Below are 23,317 nucleotides of genomic sequence, written 5' to 3'. Positions count from 1 at the left end.
CTATTGTATTAGCTGTGTCTGCATTAACAGATCCTCAAAATATCGTAAATCATTCATTAAATACTATGAGTAAGGTTTGTTACCTCTTGATTTTAAACCAGCAGACAGTGGTGTATCTGTTATATATTTTTCCTCAAAGCATATTTTGTTCTTGCTAAATCACAGTCAGTTAAGCATTATTCCAGTGCCTTTAGCTGCAGTTTGGGTTGCACACTTAATTGTTGCAGCAACAAAAGCTGTGGCAGCTCTAGAAAAACATTGTTTTTTTCCTCTTCATTTTTCTGCCCAGTGTTAAATCATGCCCCTTTGTGCAGCCACCATCGCTTGTTTGCCCTGCATATCATTGTCTGTACATGAGGAAGCTGTGATTTTGTGATGGATCTTTTCCAATTGCAGGTGCAGCTGCCTCGGTTTGCTTCCCTCACACAGATGCTCTAAGGATTGCTTACAGTCTTGTTTTAATTAAATGAAATTGTTGGAATCTAATCAATAGGTCTGGTAAATCTGAGTGTTTGTCACACAATATTTGCCTGGTTTTGCTTGGGTTTTGGGACGTGAACTCTGTCTGCCCTACTATCATTTTGTCAGATTCCTTGGTTTTGCTGGGTTCTGCTCCAGTGTTTTTTCCAAAATGCCAAGCTGTCCTTCGTCAAATTTATCTTCTATGATTTCTAAATCTATTTCTTGATTTTCTGCATCATCTACAGATTTAGTAGTATCTTTTTCTTGCTCTGATTTCTTTCCTCTGAACTGCATTTCATTCTTCTGTGGCAGTGTTCAATTCTACTGGTCCAAGTATCGTCCCTGTTTTATTTTGTTGGTTTGTTGGTTTTTTTGTTTTTTTTTTTTTTGATAAAACATGTATCCTCAGATTTTTTTTTTTCTACAGGCTTAATTGTTAGTTTTAGTAAATATATTTGCAAAGGACTGTGGTGGTCTGGTAAAAATACTACCTGAAACCCTTTCTGTTAGAATATAATTTTTATTATTTAGATTTCTGGACTTCATGTCTCTTTGATTTTCACATTCTTTCCTTTTTTCTTTTCCTCTTCTATCCTGTTTCAGTAACAGCAATTAATTTTTCAGCATTATCTATCCTTTTAGTGACAATATTTTTCAACATACACTTTATCAGCCAGGTTTCTGAGCAATCCCAGGTTGCCAAGATTTAATTAATTTGGAGGGTTTTTAATAATAGTCTGGCTTTCCAATCAGAGGGTTTTAGGAGAAACTAACTGTAATGCTATTTTTATTTAAAATAGCCTTCTATTTTAGGGGGCTTCTAGGCTTAAAGTTCACATTCACTCAGACTAATGTCATGTGACAACTTTGTTCCTTTTATCATCAGTAAATTTTCTTTATAAATTGTTTTAATTCAGCCAAAGACTTTGGTATTACTGTGCCTTTTGAAGTATGTTTTTGTATCTTGCACTGTTGTAATGACTTGAATCGATGGGCCTAAATCTAAGGATACAGAAAAATCTTTTCTTTTACTGTATCACATGTAATTTTTATATTTCTTTCTATGATCTATATTAAGACTGTCCTCTGACTCATTCTGATACCAGAAGCTCATGTTGGGAACATAATGAATTGTTTTAGTTTGAGAAAACATGAGTCTTCTTGTGTTGTTTCTGCTTCACCTTTCTGGAGATGTTGCATAATTACAGAAATTTGTTCTGTTTGTAGCTTTTCTCCTGACAAGTTATCAGTAAGAGCAGATTTTGTTGGATTTTTCTTTTCTCTGTTGCTGTGTTTTGCACTGTTAGCTGAAGAGAAGGATGATTCTCTATGGAGATACCTGCATTGCCATTATCTGATTTATGTTTAACCTTCTGATTTGGGGCTCCTTCAGTTTCTTTTCCCTGTATTATTTTATCAAGAGTTATACTGAGGATCTATTTCATCATAGAAACTTAGTTCTTCTCTTCTCAGCTAGCAGGTTTTACCTTCCATTCTGAAACTCCATATGTCTTCCAAGTGGCCATTTTCTTTGGAAATTTTGCTACCTGTTAAACTGAAGCTGAGAGGTGAGAAGTGAGGAGATAAAGGTTGGTTTGGAGTCAGTTTTGGGGACTCCTCAGATTTCTCATTCTGTTCATTATTAAAAATACCCTGACTGAAATCTTTAATGTTGTTTTCATAAAACCCCAATGGGTCAGTTTTATTCTCTGGATTGTGAACTTTCTGTTTTACATCACCATCCATTTTGAACTGGCTTTTGGATGCTGAGTTTTGTTCTATATCACAGCATTTGATTGGTTTGCCTTTCTCAGGTGCTTCTAGAATAAGTTCACAGTCACATGAGGTCTTCTCGATGTCCAGATGATTATCTGCAGTACCTGGTAGTTCCCCATAACTTGATAATTCATATTGTGAATTTACACATTCTTGAATACACATTCTTGAATTTGGGTTATTTTGTGCTTTTTGCACTGTTTCGACTGTTTCCAGTTTTGATTTTCCCTGCGGACAAGTTCCGATTTTCACTGTATTTTCAAAACGTAATTTTGAAGGTAAATGTAGAGAATCTTTGGAGACAGGGCCGTTATAATAACCTTTCATATTGGTGCTTTCCTGTCTTTCACTACTCTTAAAGACATGTTCTTCAGTACTGGAATAACTAAACAAAGGTACAGATTGTCTTTGAGATGATTCTGGTTCTCCTAGCGTTTCAACAGATAAAATTTGTGAAGCATCACTATTGCTAAGTAATGTGCCAAAATCTATTGCTTTTTCATTACTGTGTTCATTATGGTGCACAGATAGTGAGGAAAACAAATTCCTTTTTTGGATTGTACCCTCATCTTTTTCAGACAGCTCCTCACTAACTCTCTGATTCAGTTGTACTTTCATTCCTCTGTTATTATTTCCTTGTAATAGTTCCTCATAATTTTCCTTTTGAGGGGTTTCTTCAGTAAAACCCACATCATCTTGAAAACTCTGCACTTTCTCTTCTTTGGCTGTTGAACTCTGAAACTTCAGTATGTCTGCCTAAAAGAGACTAAAAGAGAAGAAATGGCTCTGTTCTTCAGCTATGTCAGGCTTTTCTTCTGTATTTTTTCTGTCTGAGGGATCACAGTTCTGAGTTGGGCTAGGAGAAGAAGAAATCTGATCTGATACAATTGATTCATGTCCCTGTTGATTATCGTATGTGTCCATATTATAATTAATAAAGCTATTATAGATATTTATGTACCAACCTGACTGTCCATGTTTGCTTTCTGACTCCTGATTTCTCTTTTTAGCTTCAGCGTTTTTCAGCAGTTGGCTTTCTGATACCAAGCCTTGTTCTGAATGGGAGGGTTCAGTTGGCTTCTCTTTGTCACTTGTTAGAATATCAAAAGATGACTTTGTTCTATTTGAGGTGCTTTTGGTGTCATTAAGAGTACCCACACTTGCTGGCATCTCCCCAGGATTTGGTATGTTACTGTTTGAAACTATTATTTCTTGTGCACAGTTCTCTTCATTTTCTTCACCTGTCACTGCTTTAAGTCTCACCTCTATTTCTTTGCCTGTGTGTGATTCTTTCTGGTCTAAAATCTGCACTACTTCGTTCTTGTTTGCTTCATCCTCTGTTTCTCTGCTGTACTGGTCCTCCATAGCAATTGGATCTTTCTCAGAATGGCCAAAATTAAGAACATCACCTAAACCCAAACTGAACCAATTTGATTTTGATTCTTGGCTTTTACTCTCTTTTGTCAGTAATGCTGTGCCTGCTGTTTCTTGCCCAGGCACACCAGAAATGTCATGGATTTGTAGGTCATTCTTTTCTGATGACAAATCCACTTTTTCTTCACCAAAATACAGAAAGCCTGTCAGTCCACCTTGAAACCAAGCAGATGCTGAGGATTCTTGTTCCTCCTTATCACTTGGCTCCTCGTTTTCAAAATTTACCACTATTTTTCTGCCTCTATATGTATTTTCTGCTAAATATTCAGTACTGGCTTCTGATGGCTCTTCATCATTTTTGCTTTCTGTGGTGAACCATCCTGCAATCCAACTGGATTGAGTTGGAATGGGTTCCACTGGGAGACTATTTTGCATTTGTGACTCTTCATTATCATGTCTCCTGTTATCATCTTTTCTGAGCAACTTTTTGCTTCCAGACTCCTCCTGAGTGTGAGATTCCTTGGAATCGTTTTCAGAAGCTGATTTGACTCTCTCTTCCATTTGCATGGAGTCCCTTGTATATTTTAAGACTTCATTTTTGGGCAGCTTTGATTCTGCATCCGGTGATGAATGTTCGTTTTCTTTGTTGTGATCCTGAAATGTGCTGTCTTCATTTTCAAAAGTGTACTTATCTCCATGAAGGCAAAGGAAATCAGTTTCCTAAAAGAACAGTATTAACTTTTAAAATGTTTTCATGTGTAATTTTCTACAGCACTGTGTATGTCTTTTTTTCTCTTTCTGTGTAGTCATGTGTGTGCATAACTTTACACAAAGGACTGTAAGTAAAGATATTATTCCTTATGATTCTGTATCATTCATTAGATAAAAATTATTTTAGAGGACAATAAGCATGATATTGGAGCAATGATGGGACAAAGCATGTTTTGAATAATCTGAAATAAAATCTGCATTGACACTCAAATTTCTATCTACATATTAAATTTTCAATTGCTGTGAACTATACTGGAAAATCTGATGATGGTAGTTTACCTTAGCGAGCACTTCAACTTCTTCTACAATAAAAACTTCCTCAATCTTCACAGCCTCTTTTGGGAAATATCCAAAATCCTTTCCTTTCTAGAAAATACATAAAAGGAATGAGTGTGTTTAAACTTCAGTGAGAGGTATGTTAGGTGCTTGCATATATGCTAGAAAAGTATCAATAAACAAGTAGTAAGATTACAGTAGTGCCCCTTACACCCTGCATTTTATTTGGTCAAAAAGTTTGGTTTATTTTTCCATTTTCCATTTCAGAAAGCAAGGAGAAGTATATTACTCCATACTATTATTTTCTGTATTATGTTTATGAACATGTGTTTGTGCAGAACCAAACTAGCAGCCTTAACACTGCTTCAGCTGAAGACCTTGTTGTGTGCACAGATGGGCTCAGGCAGCTCCCACCAAAATCAGATGCAAGTTTCCTATTGACTGAACTGGGAGAAAAATTGTGCCTTAATAACTAAGGACCCATTAACCTACAAGAAAATTAGGGTTTGTAATCCAGGTATGAGGCCAGCTGCAGCTGAAGAGAAAAGGAAGTAAAGAGGGCAACACTACAGAAAATAATTTGGTGGTAATGCCTGAAAGAATCAAGGGCCAGTCTGACCAAGAAATCAACCACTAGCTTTACACCAAACCATTGCACATAGGCTTTAATGGAGGAATGCATCTTAGAAAGCAAAGGGGAGTGAATTACCTGCAAAGATACTCTAGGATTAAAAAAAAAAAAAAAAAAAGTTAGAATTTCGCTGTTAAACTATAAATGTGACAGATTATTTACTGAAAAAAAACAACAACCAAAAAAAACCAAGTTTACCAATATCTTCTGGTTTTGAAGCGCAGTTTTACTACCAGTTGGATTTGGATCAGTGCATCTATTTCTGCTTAACTGTGACATAACTAACTACATGGCTGTTCTACATTGTCACCTGTTCTGAATCATTAAATATGTGTGATAACTTCTCTGGGAACCTTTCTTAAGCACTAAACTGTGAAGTCAGGTCCCAATACTAGGCATTAAGTAACTGTAAAACTTTCACACTCACAGACCTGTAAGAAGATGCCTGACCAGACAGACCTGATTTTTTTTAAGGGAACCAGATGAAATCATTATAGTCAAACAATTAACTGATGGAAATACAAAACTTGGATCCTTGCCAATATTTATTTATTTATTTTCTATATAAATATAGTAGCAATGACCTATCTCCTAGCCACTGTATTGATCCATGACTGGCTAATATTACAAAAGAGACAGAAGATCCCTAGAAGCAAACAGACTGCATTTGTTATGTTACTATCATGCCATCTAAATTATTTATAGGGAAAGTCTTCCAGACTGAAATACTTACACTTCCTGTCCAAAAGTTTTCATTTATCCTTGAAAGTTTGGAGTATACTATTATCTCTTCCCCTGCTTTGAAGTTAAGATACCGGCAGTCAGGCCCCACGTAGTCTGTGGTGGCTTGAACTCTGCTCATTGCCACTAGAATATTATGGAGAAAGAAAAAGACATGTACAGGAGGCATTTTGTCTGAAGTCAGGCTACTGAAGAACATACAAATACATTTAAATGTTTGTTAATACATCAATACATGATACATTTTGATATTAATCCATTTATATCATCGAGTGGAAAGCAATTAATGTTTTAAAAAAAGCAGCCCTATCCTCTGTTCTTTCCTATTTACTACAGGCAGAAAAGCTTCTGTCCTGTTGTGGGCATGGCCCAATCCTTGTTGAGCCAAGCTTTCAGTGCTGAAATGTATGTGGAGAATTAGCAAGTTCAACTGCTAAAGCCAGATCTAAACAGATAGAAGTATTTCTGAGGTGTATTCATAACTGTATAATGTAGAAAGTCTAAATTAAATCTAGTTGTTATTTCAGGGATTTTGTCCTCTATTTTGAATACATTTGTGTTAAGAAGAAAATAGCTAAGTTTAAGCAAAAGAAACCTTAAACACATTTTCAAAAACAAAGTTCCCAATTAGTTTTAAATTACTTTAAATTCTCTTTGTCTCCACCCCTGTTTCCTTAGAGAAACCACCGCTGATTTGCTCTGGTCAGTTTGGAATCCATCCCATGCACAGTTCCACAAGGACAGACACCTCTGAGCATCAAGAACCCACTGAAGTGAGTATGGCTCCACAGGAGAATAAAGATCCATCATCAGGGGAAAACAAAGCTTTCTTCCACTCCAGGACAAATTATCCACATTGAAAAAACAAAAGTTAAGGCTGCCAAAGCAATGGAGACAGCTTAGAAATAGCTTCAACTAGGTATGATTAGGGCAGTTTTCATGATGGTAATTGACAGGTAACAAACAGGCCATTATTTATTGCTGCCCACTTGTGATGCAGTGACTCTTGACACCCGCAGAGCTATTTACTCCCCAGGAATTCCATAACTGGTCACTGCTCTTACTTCATGTAAAAGAAGAAAAAATAAGTAAAGAGGATATATTAACAGGGTTTTTTTATAAGAAGGATTAAAAAAAAAAAAAAGCCCAAAACAAACAGTTTGCTTACAGCAGAAAAAAAAATTTTGCAGAATGGGCTGTGAATGTAGTACAAGCACAAGACAGCCTTTCTTCTCTGTATAGCCTTCCTTTTTTCTTTTTTTGTAACTGTAAAAACCCATGCTTTAAAGCTGTTTAATACTGCCCATTTTGAGGAAACCTGAGAAACACTAACTATTCAAAAGTATTTTTACTGAACTTTGACCTTATATGCTTAAACAAAGCAATCCAGCAGTATTTTGGTCTTTTTGTTTCAAAAGTTTAAATCTCTTGCCCATAAACTCAGTGTATTGATGACAAACGCTTCCTATGGCTACTCTTTTTCAGTCTCATTGCTAATTTTCACATTATGCTTCATAACAGTTGCAACACCACAGACTCTTTCAAAAAACCACCCCTTTTTTTACTTACCCTCACATTCCCGATCACCACACTTCTTCCATTCTGAAAGTACCTTTGTACTCTGCAGACTTGTTACAAATGAAATTGCTAACAGCCAAATTCTCTGATTCGAGATCCTTGACATTTCAAGTTAAATCTAGAATGCAGTGAAACTCTGGAAACTGCATCAATGCTTGGTTAGTGTGAATATTTTACGTTATTTTTCTTAACCTAATGAAGCATTGCAAATAAACTAAGGATCCTGTTTTCCTTCTCTCATCTGCTTAAGCAAAGGTACACTATGCTAAAAATTTGCAAAGTCAGGTGTCCTGATTATACACATATGTTTAATAATTAACTATGTTCTGATAGCTAAACTGATGTTTTGAATACAAAGAAACTAGTTCTGGTCACATCAAAGTTCTATCATAGAGATTCTTTTGTGCTGAGTTTGTGAAAGATTGTGTTAAGGGAAATCGAACAAGAGTTGTATTTGGATTTTTTTTTTAATTATGAATGCATTTTTTATATACATCTTCCATCTGATTTTAAGGTGAACTATCAACTTTATGCTTCAACTGATTTACATGATGGTTAACATTGCTGACAAATTCTAGCTTTTTTCATTTAATAAAACTGTACTTGGTGTGCACTGATAGGTTTTTAATTATTTAGAGGTGGTCACTGAAAACTCAGAACAGAAATTTGCCCCACATACTCTTTTGGAATTTTCTCGGATGCTAGGTGAAAAGTACAATCCTTTAGCATGGGGAGTACTTACTCAACTCCAAAATCTTTTAAGGTTCTTGGCAGTTTTCAGCTTCTTCAGACCAGAAAATTCATGTGCTATTTCTACATCATGTATCACAGAGCAACATACCAAAGCTAAGCTGGTGAAATGTTCTGCTTTTTAAGGAATAGTCTCTATTTCTTAACAACCTATCAACCAATATGGAATTATAAGAAAACTTTTCTCAGATACAGGTTATGCTCTAAAGTAGTAATTATGCAGGACTGGTTGTGGACTGTTTCTATAGGTATGAAGTTGTGCTCTAAATGAAGTCTTGCAGAGATTTGCATTATAAGTAAGCTTTGCTTCAAATGCTTCACTTTGTCCTGCACTTTGTTGGTCACCTAAATATTATATCTTAATTGACCTACAAAAGGAGCTTCATCTTTCTTTTCCTATCCTCCTGCATGAGGTAGTAGTCTTTTCTCTCTCCCCTCGTGATAGCACTTCAAGAATTTGCATTCCTTCCCCACCTAAGAATATTTACAGTCATACGTTTCCTAATAGGCCTGCTCCTCCTTCAGTCCTGAGCATGACTCACAGAACTTGCTCTGCTTTCTTGTTCCTGCATGGAGCACAGTTCCCCCTCCTTCCTGCTCTACTACGCAAGCCTGCCAGACACTGGTGCTTAGCCTGATCTACTAAGCCAGCAAACAGATCATCTACTGGAAGGTGAGATCTCAAGCAGGCACAAAGCGAGCCAGGGTCACGTTAACCAGCAATGCCCAGCAAACAAAAAAATCAGTAGATGGCATGTTCTCCAGCTGCAATCTAACACTTTGGACCCTTCCTTTGCTCCATGGTGTGATAGTCAGACAGGCCTATCCTATGACCCAGCACACCAGTTGCCTCTCCTGCTAGTTAAGCGACTGAAGGAAAGACCATACAGATCAGCCCCCTGGCCTTGCTCCTGACTAGCTTTGAGGCAGATCAATGTCCAGCATCAACATTTTCTCCCCTTCACTCCCCTGGATTGTGTCTTGCTTAAAGGGTTGGTGGTTTGGGAACTTCCCCAGGGTCCTCGACGTTTACCAGTAGGACATGGAATGGGAGAAACCGAATACCAGGCAGCTAGAACATGGCAAATGCAAAGAAACCTGGTGAGCAGAAAGATAGGCTGGGCTTTTTTATCTTCTCATTCCTAAATCTCTACAGATTAGTGATAAGGCACATACAAGAAATTAATATAACAGAGGATTTTTATGTACTGCAAAATAGTAAGGACGACAATTGTATTCCACCATGATTGACAGCTGGTCAGCAGAGTCTGTTGTAATGTTGCACAAAACCCCCAGGGGGCCTAGAAAAGTTAGCAGTCTCTTTTTGAGATGGGTAACATGAACCGATTCACCTAAAAATGGGAAAGGCAGGTATTCTGACACCTGAAGTTATGTTCCTTAGCAAGGTTGTGTGGGAGAAAAAACTTAAGGAACCTACACCTTCAGATTTGCACATTATTACTCTATTTGTCAGAATAGCTCTGCAAATGGCCCTGACTTCAGCTTTGTAATTCTCAAGTCTTTATATGGAGATACAATGTTGTAGCTCATTTTAGCCACTCAGTTTAACCTGCACCTGCAATTCTCAAATTGAGCTGCACAATGAGTAGTGCCCAGAATAGCCTCAACCATCATTCTTCTAATTTTGAAGCTGTTAAAAGGCTGATGAGTACTGCTCTGATCTTTGATCCAAGTCATTTGTTCCTCCAGTAACTTCAATAATAGATCATATTTATATAAAATATTATTTTCTCCTGAGTGTAAATACTATACCTGCAGATGTTACACAAGCATAAATTGTAATCACCTTTGAACTAAAATCAAAGATAAAGATTCATGGAGTGTATAATAGCTAGCTTCCAAAGGACAAAGTTGAATATTTTATAGCAGATGGAATGAAACTTAGTCACTTTCTGTTCTGTGGAACTGAAGCAACAAATATGAGTAAATCACACACGCTCACACATGCAAAGACAAACAATGCTAGTAGAAAAGATGTTTCCAACATCTTTCATTCAGATGAAACTGGCAATTTTTTGTTTGCAATGACATCTTAGTAACTTTTAATTACTGAGCTAGAAATGTAGAAATCCATTATGATACATGAAATTCACAGAAAAATCAACTCAGAATTAATGGTTAATTTAAATAAACCTAGTAGTATGGCACACTGGATGGGACTTTTAAGATATGGTTTTGTATAGGTGAAAGAGATGTTGTATTTCCTAAACTAGTCAATATCTGCATTAACTACAGATCCCAAAGCAAATCCTAAGTTGGTAAAAATCCTTCTAAGTATATTGAAGTCAACATCTATTTTATAATAACAGTAAATACAGCTTTAGTTATATTTTTACTAGAGATCCAAAAGGCTCCATATAGAATGTAGGGTTTCACTGTGTAGAATCCTGCACTAATACATGGAAGAATACATTCCACAGCAAAAAATCCCCAAACCTTTAAAAATATGGTTCTCTTGACTTAAGATGTTTGGATGAAAATTCAGATCAACTTCATGGAATCAGCTGTCATGCCAAAAAGATTTTATTTGATTTAAAAATACCTATCTTTTAAGAATTAATAAGTCAAAGGAAGAAAAGGAACACCAGTTCACTCTTGCAGACAGGCAAATCTAAACAGGTAACAATCATTTGCTCTCCAGATTTAAACCAACTTTTTTAACCAGGATAACCAAGAAAAAAGCCATTGTTGCTTCCCTATCAGGGAAACAGTTACAAGCATGGCAATTTACAGTGCATCTCTAGAAAATCACAGAACTTGTGACTTACATTACTTTGGATCTTGACAATGTGTTTCCAAGCTTTGACTGCCTAACACTTTGTCATAACACTGTCATCTAACAACTGCTTGAACAAAAGTTGTGGTAAAACACAGGTGTGCTCTGAAACTGAGAAGAGGCACAAAACCCCCAGAGCAAAATTACATCTTACAAAATACAGGCCTCGGTATATTACTTATGCACCACTGTGACAGCATTTGATATCAGCATTAAATGTAATCTCAGAGCAACACTTCTTTGAGCAGGAAAACTAATTGTAAAGATCTTGGACATATATGAAATGAATTGGTTTGTCCTGTTGTACCACAGTAATTGCTATAAAAACCAGCAGCTGAACCTAGATCTCAGAACTATAACTGGCACCTCAACACAAGACTCTTACTTTTCTGATAAACAAAGGATGTTCTAGAAATCTGTTTGCAGGTTTACTGGGTTTGGAAATTAATTTTGCTGGAGGGGTGTGTTTAGTTCTGCAGAAAAATGATGTTTGGGTTTCCTTTGAATACATACAATGAAGCTGTTCTAAGCACAAAAGACATCACCTTGAGGAGCAGGAATTTGAAGCCATGTTTGAGCTTATAATTAACAAACAATCTGCATAAAATCTACTCTGACAGGGACTCTGAGTGGGAAAAACACATTCTTGGAGCCTTCATGTTTATCTGTGCATCAGGACTGAAGAAAAAGACAAGTAGATGGTATAGAGTCAGTGCATTATAAAAAAGCTCTAAACAGAACAGCAACCACCTTCTGAAGTTATACTTAAAGCTAGAAGGGACCATCTGATGGAGCACTCCACAGGACAAGCACACATGGTATGTTGCACACTCACATCTCTACTTAATTTTTAGTTTTTATCCCTTTTCTATCATTCCTTTTCCCACATCACTTAAGTAAAAAGAGAAGGCATTTTTCCTTGGATCCTCTACTCACCGCTATGTGAAAGGGAAATAAAATGTTTTGTTTCCTACTCCTATGCTCTCTGTGCTTAATTCTCAGAAAGCCCGAACTGTTGGATCAATTTCAGTTCTGAAATTGTTAATCTATTTGAAACAGCAGACTGGGAAGAGCAAGGAAGAAGCATCCATGGTCTCATTCATGTCCACAGCTCTTAAATTTTTTCAGAGTAAGAGGATCTTGAAGGCAAATGTAACAATGACTGGAAATATTACTACTTTGTAAAGACACATGTCTTTATATAATATTGGGATAGACCTACTACTGTCACATACTTATTTCTGTGGTGGAATATTGGTTGGAGCCCAGATGTTGCACTGAGCTGCTTAGATTTAATTTAGCAAGGCTAACTAATGGCACAGGTTAAAATAAAACCATGGCAATTTCTTCTACCGTTGAACTACCAAATTCATCACTAACTTTGTACTCTGCCACAAAACTCCTGTTAGTTTCACCTTATCAAAAATATATTGCTGCCTGCAATATAACCTGAAACAACATAATAAATCCAGTCCCTAGTTCAGTAACCAGAACCCAACACACTCTTTTTAGGAATCCTGTTAAGATGTTGCTCTGAAACAGTGGCTTCTGAGGAGCAACCTACGTCTCTAGCTTTGCATAAGGACTGCAGTATCAGCCATTAAAATCTGCACACTAAATATACACTGCTGTGTAGTGTGACTCAAGCTCAAAATAAGAAACCTGGAAAAAAGTTAAGAAAATAAATGAACAAAACTAGAACAGCTTCCAATAGCAATTTGAAATGTGAAATTAGTTGAAATATACAAACCAGTAACATTTACTCAAGTACTCAGTACATGAGCTTGTTCTTTATGGTAAACTGCTGGGTTTAACACCTTCAATAAGGCATATGAGCTTTTGCTTGTCCTTCAATGAGACAAACCTCCCCACCATTTCTCTAAAGGGAAGGAAATGTGATTGGGGACTACTGACAGGAACTAAAAGTAATTCTCAGCTGTAGAGAAGCTGAGGCAGATAGGGTATTGAAGCAGCAAATGAACTAAAGAATCAGAAAAAAATCTTGAGCTTGTTGAGAAGGGGGAAGAAGAGATTTCCCACAATTTCTGGTGAAAGAACACTCCACTTCATCCCTTGCTAGGGATGTTTCTTTAAGCCAGGAAGATCAGCACTTCAGAACAGGGGTCCATCACTACTCTAAAAATTGACACCCCCTCAAAGTAAAAGTTCACAATAGACTGCTCTGTGTTCCAGAAAAAATAGGTATGTATGACATTTGAGTCACTAAAATAAGCTTACATGTAATTTCCATTCTGAAATTTGTCTAGGGCCTCCCTGGTCTGCAATTTGGCACATGAGATCTGAGAATTCTCTTCCTGCCAGGACAACAGATTATAGCAGTGTTTCATAGTCAGTTAGCAGGCCTTAATTAAAGCCTGTAAGAACGAAAGATTCATGCTTTAAATGTAGAAGGACTAAGGTAATACACCTGTGTTATAGAAAACATCATAGGCATTCAGAGAGTAGTCTACAAAGCCACATTTATTTGCACATGTACAGAACAGAGAGACAGATGGTATTGTTTTCCATACAAAAATTATAGAAACCCAGTATTCACCTTCATAGATAACACTGTACCACTTGAATTTGTACTAAGTACATTCAGAAAGCATTCTTGCACGCACACAACATTAGTATTAGATAGTCCCAGGTAACTCCAACACTGCACTGTAATTATTCCTAGTGGTATGAAGGGATCAAAGATTAGTCTGCAACTAAAACTAAATCCTGATTAAGACGCAAACTGAAATCTTTCCCTCCACTGGCCATCAAAGCATGTAACTGTTAAACAGATTAACTGTCTGCAGAACATAGATGTAAATGGTACCAAAGCACCTGCAGAAGACAGATAATGGTGGTATTTCAGACTGAATTGTGCTGTCTTGGCCAGTGTTAACATTCCCCACTAAATTACTGCTTGCCTATGGATAAGAAAAAGTTTTATGAAACTTGAAGATAGAACAGAGTAACAGTTTGTGATTACAGAAGAAAACAAAAAGTATGGATTCAAATCAATTACTTTCCCTTCCTACCCAGCACTGGGAGCTTACTGCCTTTACTGGATCTTAAGATTCCCAGTCTCATAAGGAATAAAGAGGATAAGCAAAATCCTACATTTCCTGCAACACTGTCTCCCTACATACGATCTAAAAGGGGAATTTAATTGTCAACAGGACATCTCAAACATTTTATTTAAAATGGACATTTATTTCTACAAAATAAAAAGAAAGTGTATGATACAGAAGTGGTCATATCTACTTAAAGGTTTACCTATTAAAATATACAGAGGGTCTTAATGAGTACAGAATATTTAAAAAAAAAAGATGCAAAGGAGTGTTAATCTTTTATTTTTACATTTTCAGGAACTTCACATAATTTTGGTAAGCAACCTTTTACAAAATTATGTAAAAAGTACAAGAATGCCTGGTAAACAGTCTGCATTTTTCCAAAAGATTTTTTACAGCATGCAATTCTTAAGGCAGCCTTCTCTTCCTCCTTACAAGGAATCCTTTCACTCAAATAATCTTCCGCTGCAAAGATTAGGCTAAGGAAGCTTGGTCTCTTCTGTTAACGCCTTTTGTCTTTCCTGTCTGATTTACGGTCTCTTTCACTCCGTGAAGTTCTCTTGCCTGACCGACTATTTTCTGATATAGACCTCTTTCTGTCAGATCTTGAACTTTTATCCTTTGAGCTTTTGGTATCTCTACTGCCACCTTTTGAGGACTTGTGACTTCTATCTACTCCTGAAGCATCCCTTCGCTTCCTGTCCGTGCTCCTTCTGCGCTTTCTGTCTCGGTTATGCCCTCTTCCTCGGCTTCGACTTCTACTTTCGCTACTGCTAGAGCTACTGCTGCTACTGTCCCTGCTAGTACTGCCACTTGTAGTGCTGCTGCTGGTGGAACTACTCCGCGTAGTGCTGCTGCCAGTGCTGGAACTACTTCCACTAGTAGTACTGCTTGAAGTACTACTGCTGCTACTGCTGCTGCTACTACGGCTATGACTTTTACCAGCTTTGTTCCCTGCCCTAACCCTGCTTCTACTCCTAGTTTTATTCTTAATTTCTACACTCAGTGTCTGACTCTGCTCTGTCTGTGCCTCAACCACCTTTACAGACACCACAGCATTTTCCTCCTTGTCTGCCTGGGGCTCTGTATCCTGAGACAACTGAGGTGACTGTGGCAATGGCACAGACTGTGGCTGAGATAGACCCTCAGCCACAGGTTCTGTCTGAGCTTCAGGTGCTATCTCCTGTTTCTCTTCGGGTTCAGCTTCAATTTCTTGTTTGATACCTTTCTCCTTCTCAGGAGAAGGAGCATTACACACTTTTTCTGGCTGAGCATCACACTCTGTTTCTGCTTCCACTTTGCCATTTTCATTTTCTACCGGTTCTACACTATCTGCCTCATTCATTTCAGCCATATCCTGCTCATTATCCATTGGCTGAGTGTTTTCACTTTCCTCCTTTAGAACTATGACTTCTTCCTGCTGACCATCCTGTTGCATGTCATTCTCCCGCACCTCAGCAGTCTCTTCTACTTTAATCTCAATTTCATGCTTCTGTTCATCCTCTTCCTGTTCTTTCTCTGCATCGCTATGCCCTGAACCTGATTTTCCCTTTTCCTCCCCTAACTCCTCCATTTCTACATCATTGTGCTGATTACCTGTCTCCAACTCTTCCACCTGCTGAGCCACCTTACCCTCTTCCTGCTCCTTGTTCTGTTCTTCCTTCTTTTCTTCATTCTGCACCTCCTGATGTTCTTTTTCCTTCACAGATTGTCTTCTGGGCCTGGCCTCCATTTTGTTAATCTGCTCTGCAAATTCATTTCGCCTGCTTTCGAAGAGTGCTAGGGATTAAATACATAAATAATACTTTCAAATAATCTACAGACACTGAAGCCTATTTCCCCTTAACTATGAGCTAGTAAGTTATCAAATAGTTTTAACTTATAAATACTGCATCCTTAACCATTCTGAAGCAGCTAGACATTCATGCGTAAGGAAAAAGACTGCTAGTTACCTTAAAAAAAAAAATACAAAGTAAAGGGGACAGTCAGCTCAGCTGAGTATCAAAACAGTAAAGCCCTAAATCTAAGCCAACAAGAAGAGTTTTTTACTTAATTAAAATCAATCCAACCAACAGTATATCAAAACAAATTTCCTAGTATTTATGTATTATCAAGGTTATACTTCCTAAGGTAAACAAAAGACAGTAAGAATCAGCAAAAAGCCTGTTAGGTATTAAGAAAGTTTAAATAGTCTAAGCTATTCAGACAGGTGAGTTAGCTTTTCTTATCCCCCAGCCCCACACAATGAAGGCTCCTTAAGTAAAAAACCCCAACAATGCAAAAAAAATTTACATTTAATGAAAGAGAACAGTAGGACTACCATCAACTGCAGTATTTTAAATTGCTTTCCAAAAGAAAAAGAGTCATCCTGTGAAACAGAAATGAACACACATTAAAGTAAAAAAAAAAAAACCACATCATAAAATTCTAGTGCTGTGCTTAAAATGCTTCTTAAACCCTTCACAAAAAAAACCCCAACAAAACCAAATCACATTTCCTTGAGCCTTCAACCCATAGAATCTGCCCTTTGAAAAGCTAAGTTGCTGCACTGACATACATCTGGGTACTAAAGCTAATACAAAAAGACTATATTTTAAATACATACCTCTGAGATAATGCATACACCTCTTTTGACTTCTTGTAAGAGAATCAAAGCATATCCAACATAAAAATAAGCCACTGAAAGTAATGGTCACTTACAATGAACACCCATGCAAGAAGAGTTTGTCCTAACCATGAAATTAATCTATTTATGCTGAATATGCAAAAAGAAATTTGTAAGCATCAAAAGGGAGGCAAGAACAAGGGCCTTTGTATCACAAAGGCCACTTACCATTCATCTTTCTCTGCGAGTCTTCCATCAGCTTCTGTGTAGCAGGACACATTCTGCCAGGTATGTAGAATAAGTGGGGTTTTGTCTTAGTTCTTATGTATTTAATTATTTTAGCGTTGTGTTCATTCCATTCTTCTTGCTAAGAAATGAAAGAAAACAACCCTAAGACATACAAGAATAGTTTAAACAAGAGAAAAATGAAGAGCAAAACAAAAACTCACCAACTGAGCAAGCTCAACCTTCTGCTCCAGCAACCGCAGCTCTGTCTGTTTAGCACGTCTTTCTTCAAACAGTTCTCGCCTTTCGTTTTCAACTTGCTTTCTTTCCTCCTCTGCCTGCACTTCAAGCTTTTGTTCAATTTCTTGTCGTCTCTTTTGCTAAGATAAATAAAAAAGTATATTCAATACTTTTTCCAAATTAACCAAGTGTTCTAGTTTGGTTCAATTAACATTTTTATTGTTTATACCATTAAAGGTATTTCTAAAACACATTAGGAAATATTTCCTATATTACAGGTAATAGAAGAAAAGAGTGTCATTGCTTGCTGGTACCTACTTTTTGTGGCTTAACTATAAATTTTGAGCCCCTGTGTATTCCTGTCTGCTTTTCTATCATGCAGTTTGGATCTGAATTTTTAACACTAGCTTAAACTTCCCCCCAACCCCACCAGTGGCAGGAAAAAAAAAGAAATATATTTCAGGCAAGGGGGAAAAAAGTCAGCTCCCCCCAGAAACAAATGAGGGACTGAAGACCAGTGTTTGTGACCAACAAAACAGATTACACTGTGAGTAATTCCAGTATATTAATCACAATTAGATATATTACTGTAATCCAGGAATGCCCTGTTTGTATGTCCTAGGCTTCCTATGCTGTTAAGATTGTACAATAGCTGTCTAATACAAAAAACACAATTTAGTGTCTGGACAACACAATGTGTGTCATAAATGAAAGCAGAGGGGCCTGAGGAGTTTTATAATAAATTTTTGTGTATAAAGAAAACAATACCTCTACAAATTCTCAAAAAATATTGCAAAGAGCAGTAACTGGACAAAGTCTCTTTATGTACACATACTACTGTAAATTAGACAAGGACTCTGTGCTTCTAGACCTAATCCTAATCAATAGTTTCTTGGTCTAAAGGCAAGCAGGCAACAGAGAACTTTGGTCCTCTCTCTTGTGCTACATGAAAAGTCAGATTAAACAGCAGAATGTCCAAATACTGAATCTGAACGTGATAAATACCAGCACTGCAAGCCATTTATACTAACACTATGCAGAAAAGGTTTTAAACTTAAAGACTTTGATTCTGCTTCCAATGAACTACTGAAAGCAGAACTGCCAGTTTTTAATCTAAAGGTTATTAGTATTAACTGAATAATCCATTTAAGGCAACAGTAAACAAACACCATACCTTCCACAACTTAAAAGGGCATCCTAGGAGTCAAGGTACCACTGTCCTATCTACAAATTATTCTGAAGTTATCATTAAGCTATGCAAAACCTTCACTTCAGTACAATCACATCACCATATATTAAAACCAGGAATTCTTCTTAACTGTATTAGGAGGGGGATGCCATTTGTAGTCAAACAGGTAGCATGACACAATCACACATTTCACTGTACTTGTGTGGTGGGTTGAAAACTACCACAACTTAGTTAGAACTTCCACATCTGAAACACATCAAGGAGGGCACTGCTTCAGCAGTACTGAATCACCATTATTTCCAGAAGTAGCCTATGACCTATTAAATCATTACCTGATTAAATTCTATTTACTTTAAATGATCTCCAAATAATGTAATCAGAAAAAAAAAAAACCCCACACAGCTATTTTGTGTTTCACATGTTTAAAAAATGGACAGCAATTTAAAAAAACAAACAAAACATTGCCTTTTCGATTCCGCAATGGTCAGAAATAGCATGGTGAAGTCATGAAGTTAAGAGTCCCTTTCCAGCCTTCTACCCCAATTCCACTAAACTAAACCAAACAAAAACCTACATGTGCTCTTAATTTGTTACATCTGCAACCTATACCAGGGGAAATTTTCAATCCTATTTAAAGCAGCTTAGCCACACAGCTTTGCTTTATTATTTAAAATCTTATAGAAATAGAAGTTAAGTACCCTCTCGGTGGCAACTGTGGACTCCTGTTTAAATTTTTGAAGAGTGCCCATCAACAAGCCAAATATACGTCGATTCCTAAAAACAAACAAACAAAAACAAAACCAGGTTTGAGATTCAGTTCCAATAGTAAAATTTGTATTTGCATAAACAATCAGAAAAACTTTCCACCTCGGACAGTTGAGTATTACTCAAGGCCACTAGCAATAGAACACATACTGACTTGAGTAAATAAGGCAGTGAAATGCAAAGTCATTGAGCTTTCTGAAAAAAACATACCCCCACCCCCAGCCCTGCTCAAAGGATTAAAGAGAAATGGAGCCACAGGGGAGTGTGATGAATATGTACTTCTGTCTTACTCAGAGATGACCAGTTACAATAGTACTACCAAAAGTATTCCTGTAGGTGGCCTGACAAGCAGAATCCCTCCTATGTGTGGAGTAAGCGATGTGTTGTTACTACTGTGAAGTATTTGGAGAGAATATTTCTGCATACCTTTGCTTTCCTTTCTCATCCATATTTTGATCTTGTATAAGGTCTCGACGTGTTCGTTCTTTGGAGGTAGCAACAACAGAAGATGGCAATGCTGGCTACAACAAAGAACAACAAACTACTTTCTTTGTGTTCCAGATAAACCAGTTTCTCCCTGCACAGTTCTGTTTATCATGCATTACCTTTTTAATATCATCATCCTCTGCGTCGCTTTCTTGGCGTGATTCTCTTCTTGTCCGACGTTCTCCACCCAGCCTGTGGAAGAAAAAGTGTTAGTGGACACTAGAGAACGTGTTTGTATGACAGCATGTTCCAACACAAGAGTGTTAGCATAACTAGTCAGAAGAACAAACAGTTCCAGTTAAGAATCTCCCCACGATGACCAGGAAGAAGCACTTTGCAGGTGGAATCTACTGTCGGTAAAAATCAGTGAAAGAAAACAGTTTAAGTTTTAATTAAGAGCCCACATTACTACCACACTAACTTGTTAGAAAACCTTTGGAATTTATTTCTTGTTTTCAATGATTCTGCTTTCCCTGTTCCAGAATCTCTAAAATGATATTAAATACCTCTAAACATAAAGGTTGGTATGATTTATCAAGTGGGAAATGCTATCCAAAACCTATCCAAATACCTAAAATATAAGTGAGGAGGGGCAAAACATTTAGGACCTGAGAACTTGGATGAACTAAGACTTTAACAAAGAACAACTAAGCAGTGTATTAAGTTATTTTCAGCTTTCACTCTCAGCTTTGTGGCCCATAACTTTACCACTGGTAAAGCCATTTCACAGCATTCATTTTGTGTTAACACAAAATTTCCCAAACGAGCCTTGCTTTAGTCAGGAACTTCCACTGCACTGAAGTACCAGTAGAATGAAGGTAGCTCACCACGATCATTCACATCTGACAGATATGCATCCAGATGTGAAAGCTCAAAATCTGAGTCCACTGTCACACTATAGGCATTCAATTAATGAACGGAAGATCTCAATCGTAGTTCAATTTGTGTCTACTCTAAAACAATTCTGGAACACTAAGTAGAGTAAAACAGAAAATTGCCAGAATCTTTGTATTGCTCTATCTTCTCATTATTGCTATAACCTTGATATTGCTGTAAGATATTAAGGAAAAAAAAAAAACAGAAAATGTCACTCAACTGCTATAATCCCAAATTGTATTTCCAACAAATCTTGAATATGTAATCTCTGAAGAACACACAAAAAATCATCAGTTATTAACAGTTAAGTGAATCTAAGTATTTTAAATGAACTGTTAGAAATTCTCATTCTGTTAGAGCAAGTTCTCTGCATCAGTTTTTGCACCCACCTACTGGTTGCCCCTTCAAGATCTCTCTGCTTGGCTGGGGGTCCTCCTCCACTATCCGAGAATCCACGCCTAAAAAGAAAACACTTGAAAACTCAGAACAAGTTAGGCAAGTCCCAGGTCCACCTTAAGTACCTGCACAATGAAACCGTATTTTGCTTTTGTAGTCATGATGTAACCAAAAAAATGCACTCAAATCTATCATCACTTACTGCCAATACTGCAATAAAGCCTTTAAACATACTTCTTGCGGACCAACAAATTTCTGCACTTACTCAATTGTGTAGCTACACTCAAAGAACGAGCCCCATTACATCCAAGTGTTCATACTTGCAGTAACTTTCAACATGTACTGTCTTAAACAGCAGTTTAAGAGTGAAATTAAAAAAGGGGGGGGAAACCAAAAGGAAACCCCACAACAAAACACTAGTAGGTTGTACCTACATGTTTTAAACTTTTTTTCAACTTCAACTTTATCCTACTCTTCCTAGAAAAAAAGCTGTCACTTTCTTAATTATTAAGAGATGGATCTTGGACAATTTAAAAGCACCAAGATCTCAGCTACTACATAATAGCTCCCTTAACTTTGATGTTCCTTTGTATTTTTCAGGGTAATGACTGAAAGGTTAGGGAAAACTACCACTTTAAACATGTCATAACTCAGAATGAGAGGGTACTCGAAATCAGTTTCGGGCTGTGACATAAAACTGCAAATGGCCTATAGGCCATCTTTGGTGGCTGCTCGCTGAAACAGCAGTACAGTGAGCAACGGGGTCAGATGAGAAATATGGGCAGCAAATCAATGCCAGGGTAACGGAAGGATGAAACTCAGCGCCCGTTTCTGCAGCTCCTTACCTTAGTAATAAGCTCCCACGTCCTCTACCTCCACCAGGGCCTGTGATGGATAACAGTCTGTTTTGAGGGGGCCTGCAAGAGACAGCGAGCGCTGTTAGCGGTACCTGTCCCGGCCCACCGAGCCGATGCAAGGAGCCTCCCCGGAGCGCTGCAGCTCGCACGGCCAGAGGAGCTCTCGGCCATGACCATTACGTCGCACATCCCACGACTGTATTCCGCCACAACGGCCACACGCCGCCAGCAAACCGGCGAGACTAGGGCCCCACCAGCCCCCGCCCCACGCTGCGCCAAAGAAGTGGGGATGGCCCAGAAAAGGGCGCGGGCTGCGGCGGCCTGCGAACAGCCTCTCGCCGCCCCACCATGGTGCGCCCTCACACCACACCCCGTCCCCTCCCTCCCCTCCGCAGGACCAGAGCGCGGCGCGGACCAGCCTCCGTCACCCGCCTCCTCTTTCTCCGGGCCCGGCCGCTCCTCACGCCTCTCCGACAGGCCATTCCCCTCACCGATGCCCCTCCGGCCTCGCCTCACCTCACATCATTGGGGTCCCGTCCCGTGAGCTTGCGGATGTTCTCGTCCACGTGCTTGAGGCTCTCCTTGGCCTTCTCCAGCTGCTCTTGCAGCGCACGCACGGCCACCGCCATCCCGCCCGTAACGCGGCCTAGCCGGAGCTCAGCGCAAGGCACCGCTGGGTAACGGCGGGGAGAGGCCCCGCCCACACGCAGAGTGGCCCACCACTCGGGCGGCCGCGGGCCGGGAGGAGGCAGCCAATAGCTCCTGCCTGCTCTACAAATCACCACAGGGACCGCCGGAGTGACATCCCTCGGAGCTAACGAAAACTCGTACGTCTGTTTCCTACAGCCCAATCAGAAAGCCACCTCGAGGACATTTATCACCACTCGCCCAGGACGTATCGTCCCTTCCCACGCTCCATAGGGCCGACAAGCCACCACGCAGGCGGCTCTGGCGGCGGCGGCCAATCACCGCTCTACTGCAAAAGCCGTCGCGCAAGGCAAGCCAATAGGCAGTGATATTACTGAAGACCGGGGCACTAACTGGGCCGAGCAGTGGCGGCGGCCTTACGCTGTGCGCTGGCGCTTCTGCGTCGGCCCTCACCCGAAATTGGTGGCTCGGGCTTCGCTTAGCCGGCTCTCTCAGCGGCTGTAAAACTCCCGTTATTGGGCGTTATTCGCCACGTCTAGGGTGTGCCCTTTCCCGGCGAGTAGCCGGTGACATTTCTGTGGAAGGGAGTGGGGGAGCTCCCGGGCGCGGAGGCCGCCACTGGTTGACAGCAGAATGGAAAGCGAATGAACGAGCGGCCTTCTGAAGGCACTTTAAAAAAATTGCCCCACCTCTCGCTCAGTTTCCGCAATAAGGAGTGCGGTTGCTCCTCAGGGAAGAAAGGTGTTTTCACCCCAGCCCTGGCTCCCATTCACGACACCCGCTTGTGGAGCTCCTGTTCGCGCCACATC

General features: G+C 38.9%; 2 protein-coding genes across 2 annotated transcripts in view; both read right to left on the bottom strand.

Moving 5' to 3' along the window:
• The window catches only part of MIA2 (MIA SH3 domain ER export factor 2), a 40,166-nt gene extending 32,451 nt beyond the window's left edge, over positions 1–7,715 (bottom strand). The window contains exons 1-4 of the mRNA XM_054400478.1: positions 7,601–7,715; positions 6,024–6,157; positions 4,663–4,749; positions 3,204–4,332 (exon numbers count right to left, since the gene is read on the bottom strand). Of these exons, the coding sequence (XP_054256453.1) occupies positions 3,204–4,332; positions 4,663–4,749; positions 6,024–6,157; positions 7,601–7,715 (1,465 nt within the window). The remainder of the gene's footprint in view (positions 1–3,203; positions 4,333–4,662; positions 4,750–6,023; positions 6,158–7,600) is intronic.
• A 6,777-nt stretch (positions 7,716–14,492) lies between these two features.
• Positions 14,493–22,500, bottom strand: PNN (pinin, desmosome associated protein). The gene is made up of 9 exons (XM_054400058.1): positions 22,377–22,500; positions 21,849–21,920; positions 20,997–21,065; positions 19,851–19,923; positions 19,672–19,766; positions 19,179–19,254; positions 17,276–17,431; positions 17,055–17,193; positions 14,493–16,000 (listed from the first exon to the last, which is right to left on the bottom strand). Exons 1-9 carry the CDS (start codon positions 22,487–22,489, stop codon positions 14,724–14,726), a joined length of 2,070 nt encoding a protein of 689 aa, XP_054256033.1. The 5' UTR covers positions 22,490–22,500; the 3' UTR covers positions 14,493–14,723.
• Positions 22,501–23,317: the final 817 nt, after the last annotated feature.

Source organism: Indicator indicator, chromosome 4, assembly GCF_027791375.1.
Source record: "Indicator indicator isolate 239-I01 chromosome 4, UM_Iind_1.1, whole genome shotgun sequence".
NCBI classification, from domain to species: Eukaryota; Metazoa; Chordata; class Aves; order Piciformes; family Indicatoridae; genus Indicator; species Indicator indicator.
Note: the sequence above shows the minus strand (reverse complement) of the source record. Positions and strands in the feature narration are given on the sequence as shown.

Coding starts and splice junctions, on each gene's coding strand:
- PNN (XM_054400058.1), bottom strand. CDS start 22,489: ATGGCGGTGGCCGTGCGTGCGCTGCAAGAGCAGCTGGAGAAGGCCAAG. Junction 19,924..20,996: donor CTTGAAGGGGCAACCAGTAG/GTGGGTGCAAAA, acceptor TTTCTTCCACAG/GCTGGGTGGAGAACGTCGGA. Junction 17,194..17,275: donor AGGTTGAGCTTGCTCAGTTG/GTGAGTTTTTGT, acceptor TTCATTTCTTAG/CAAGAAGAATGGAATGAACA.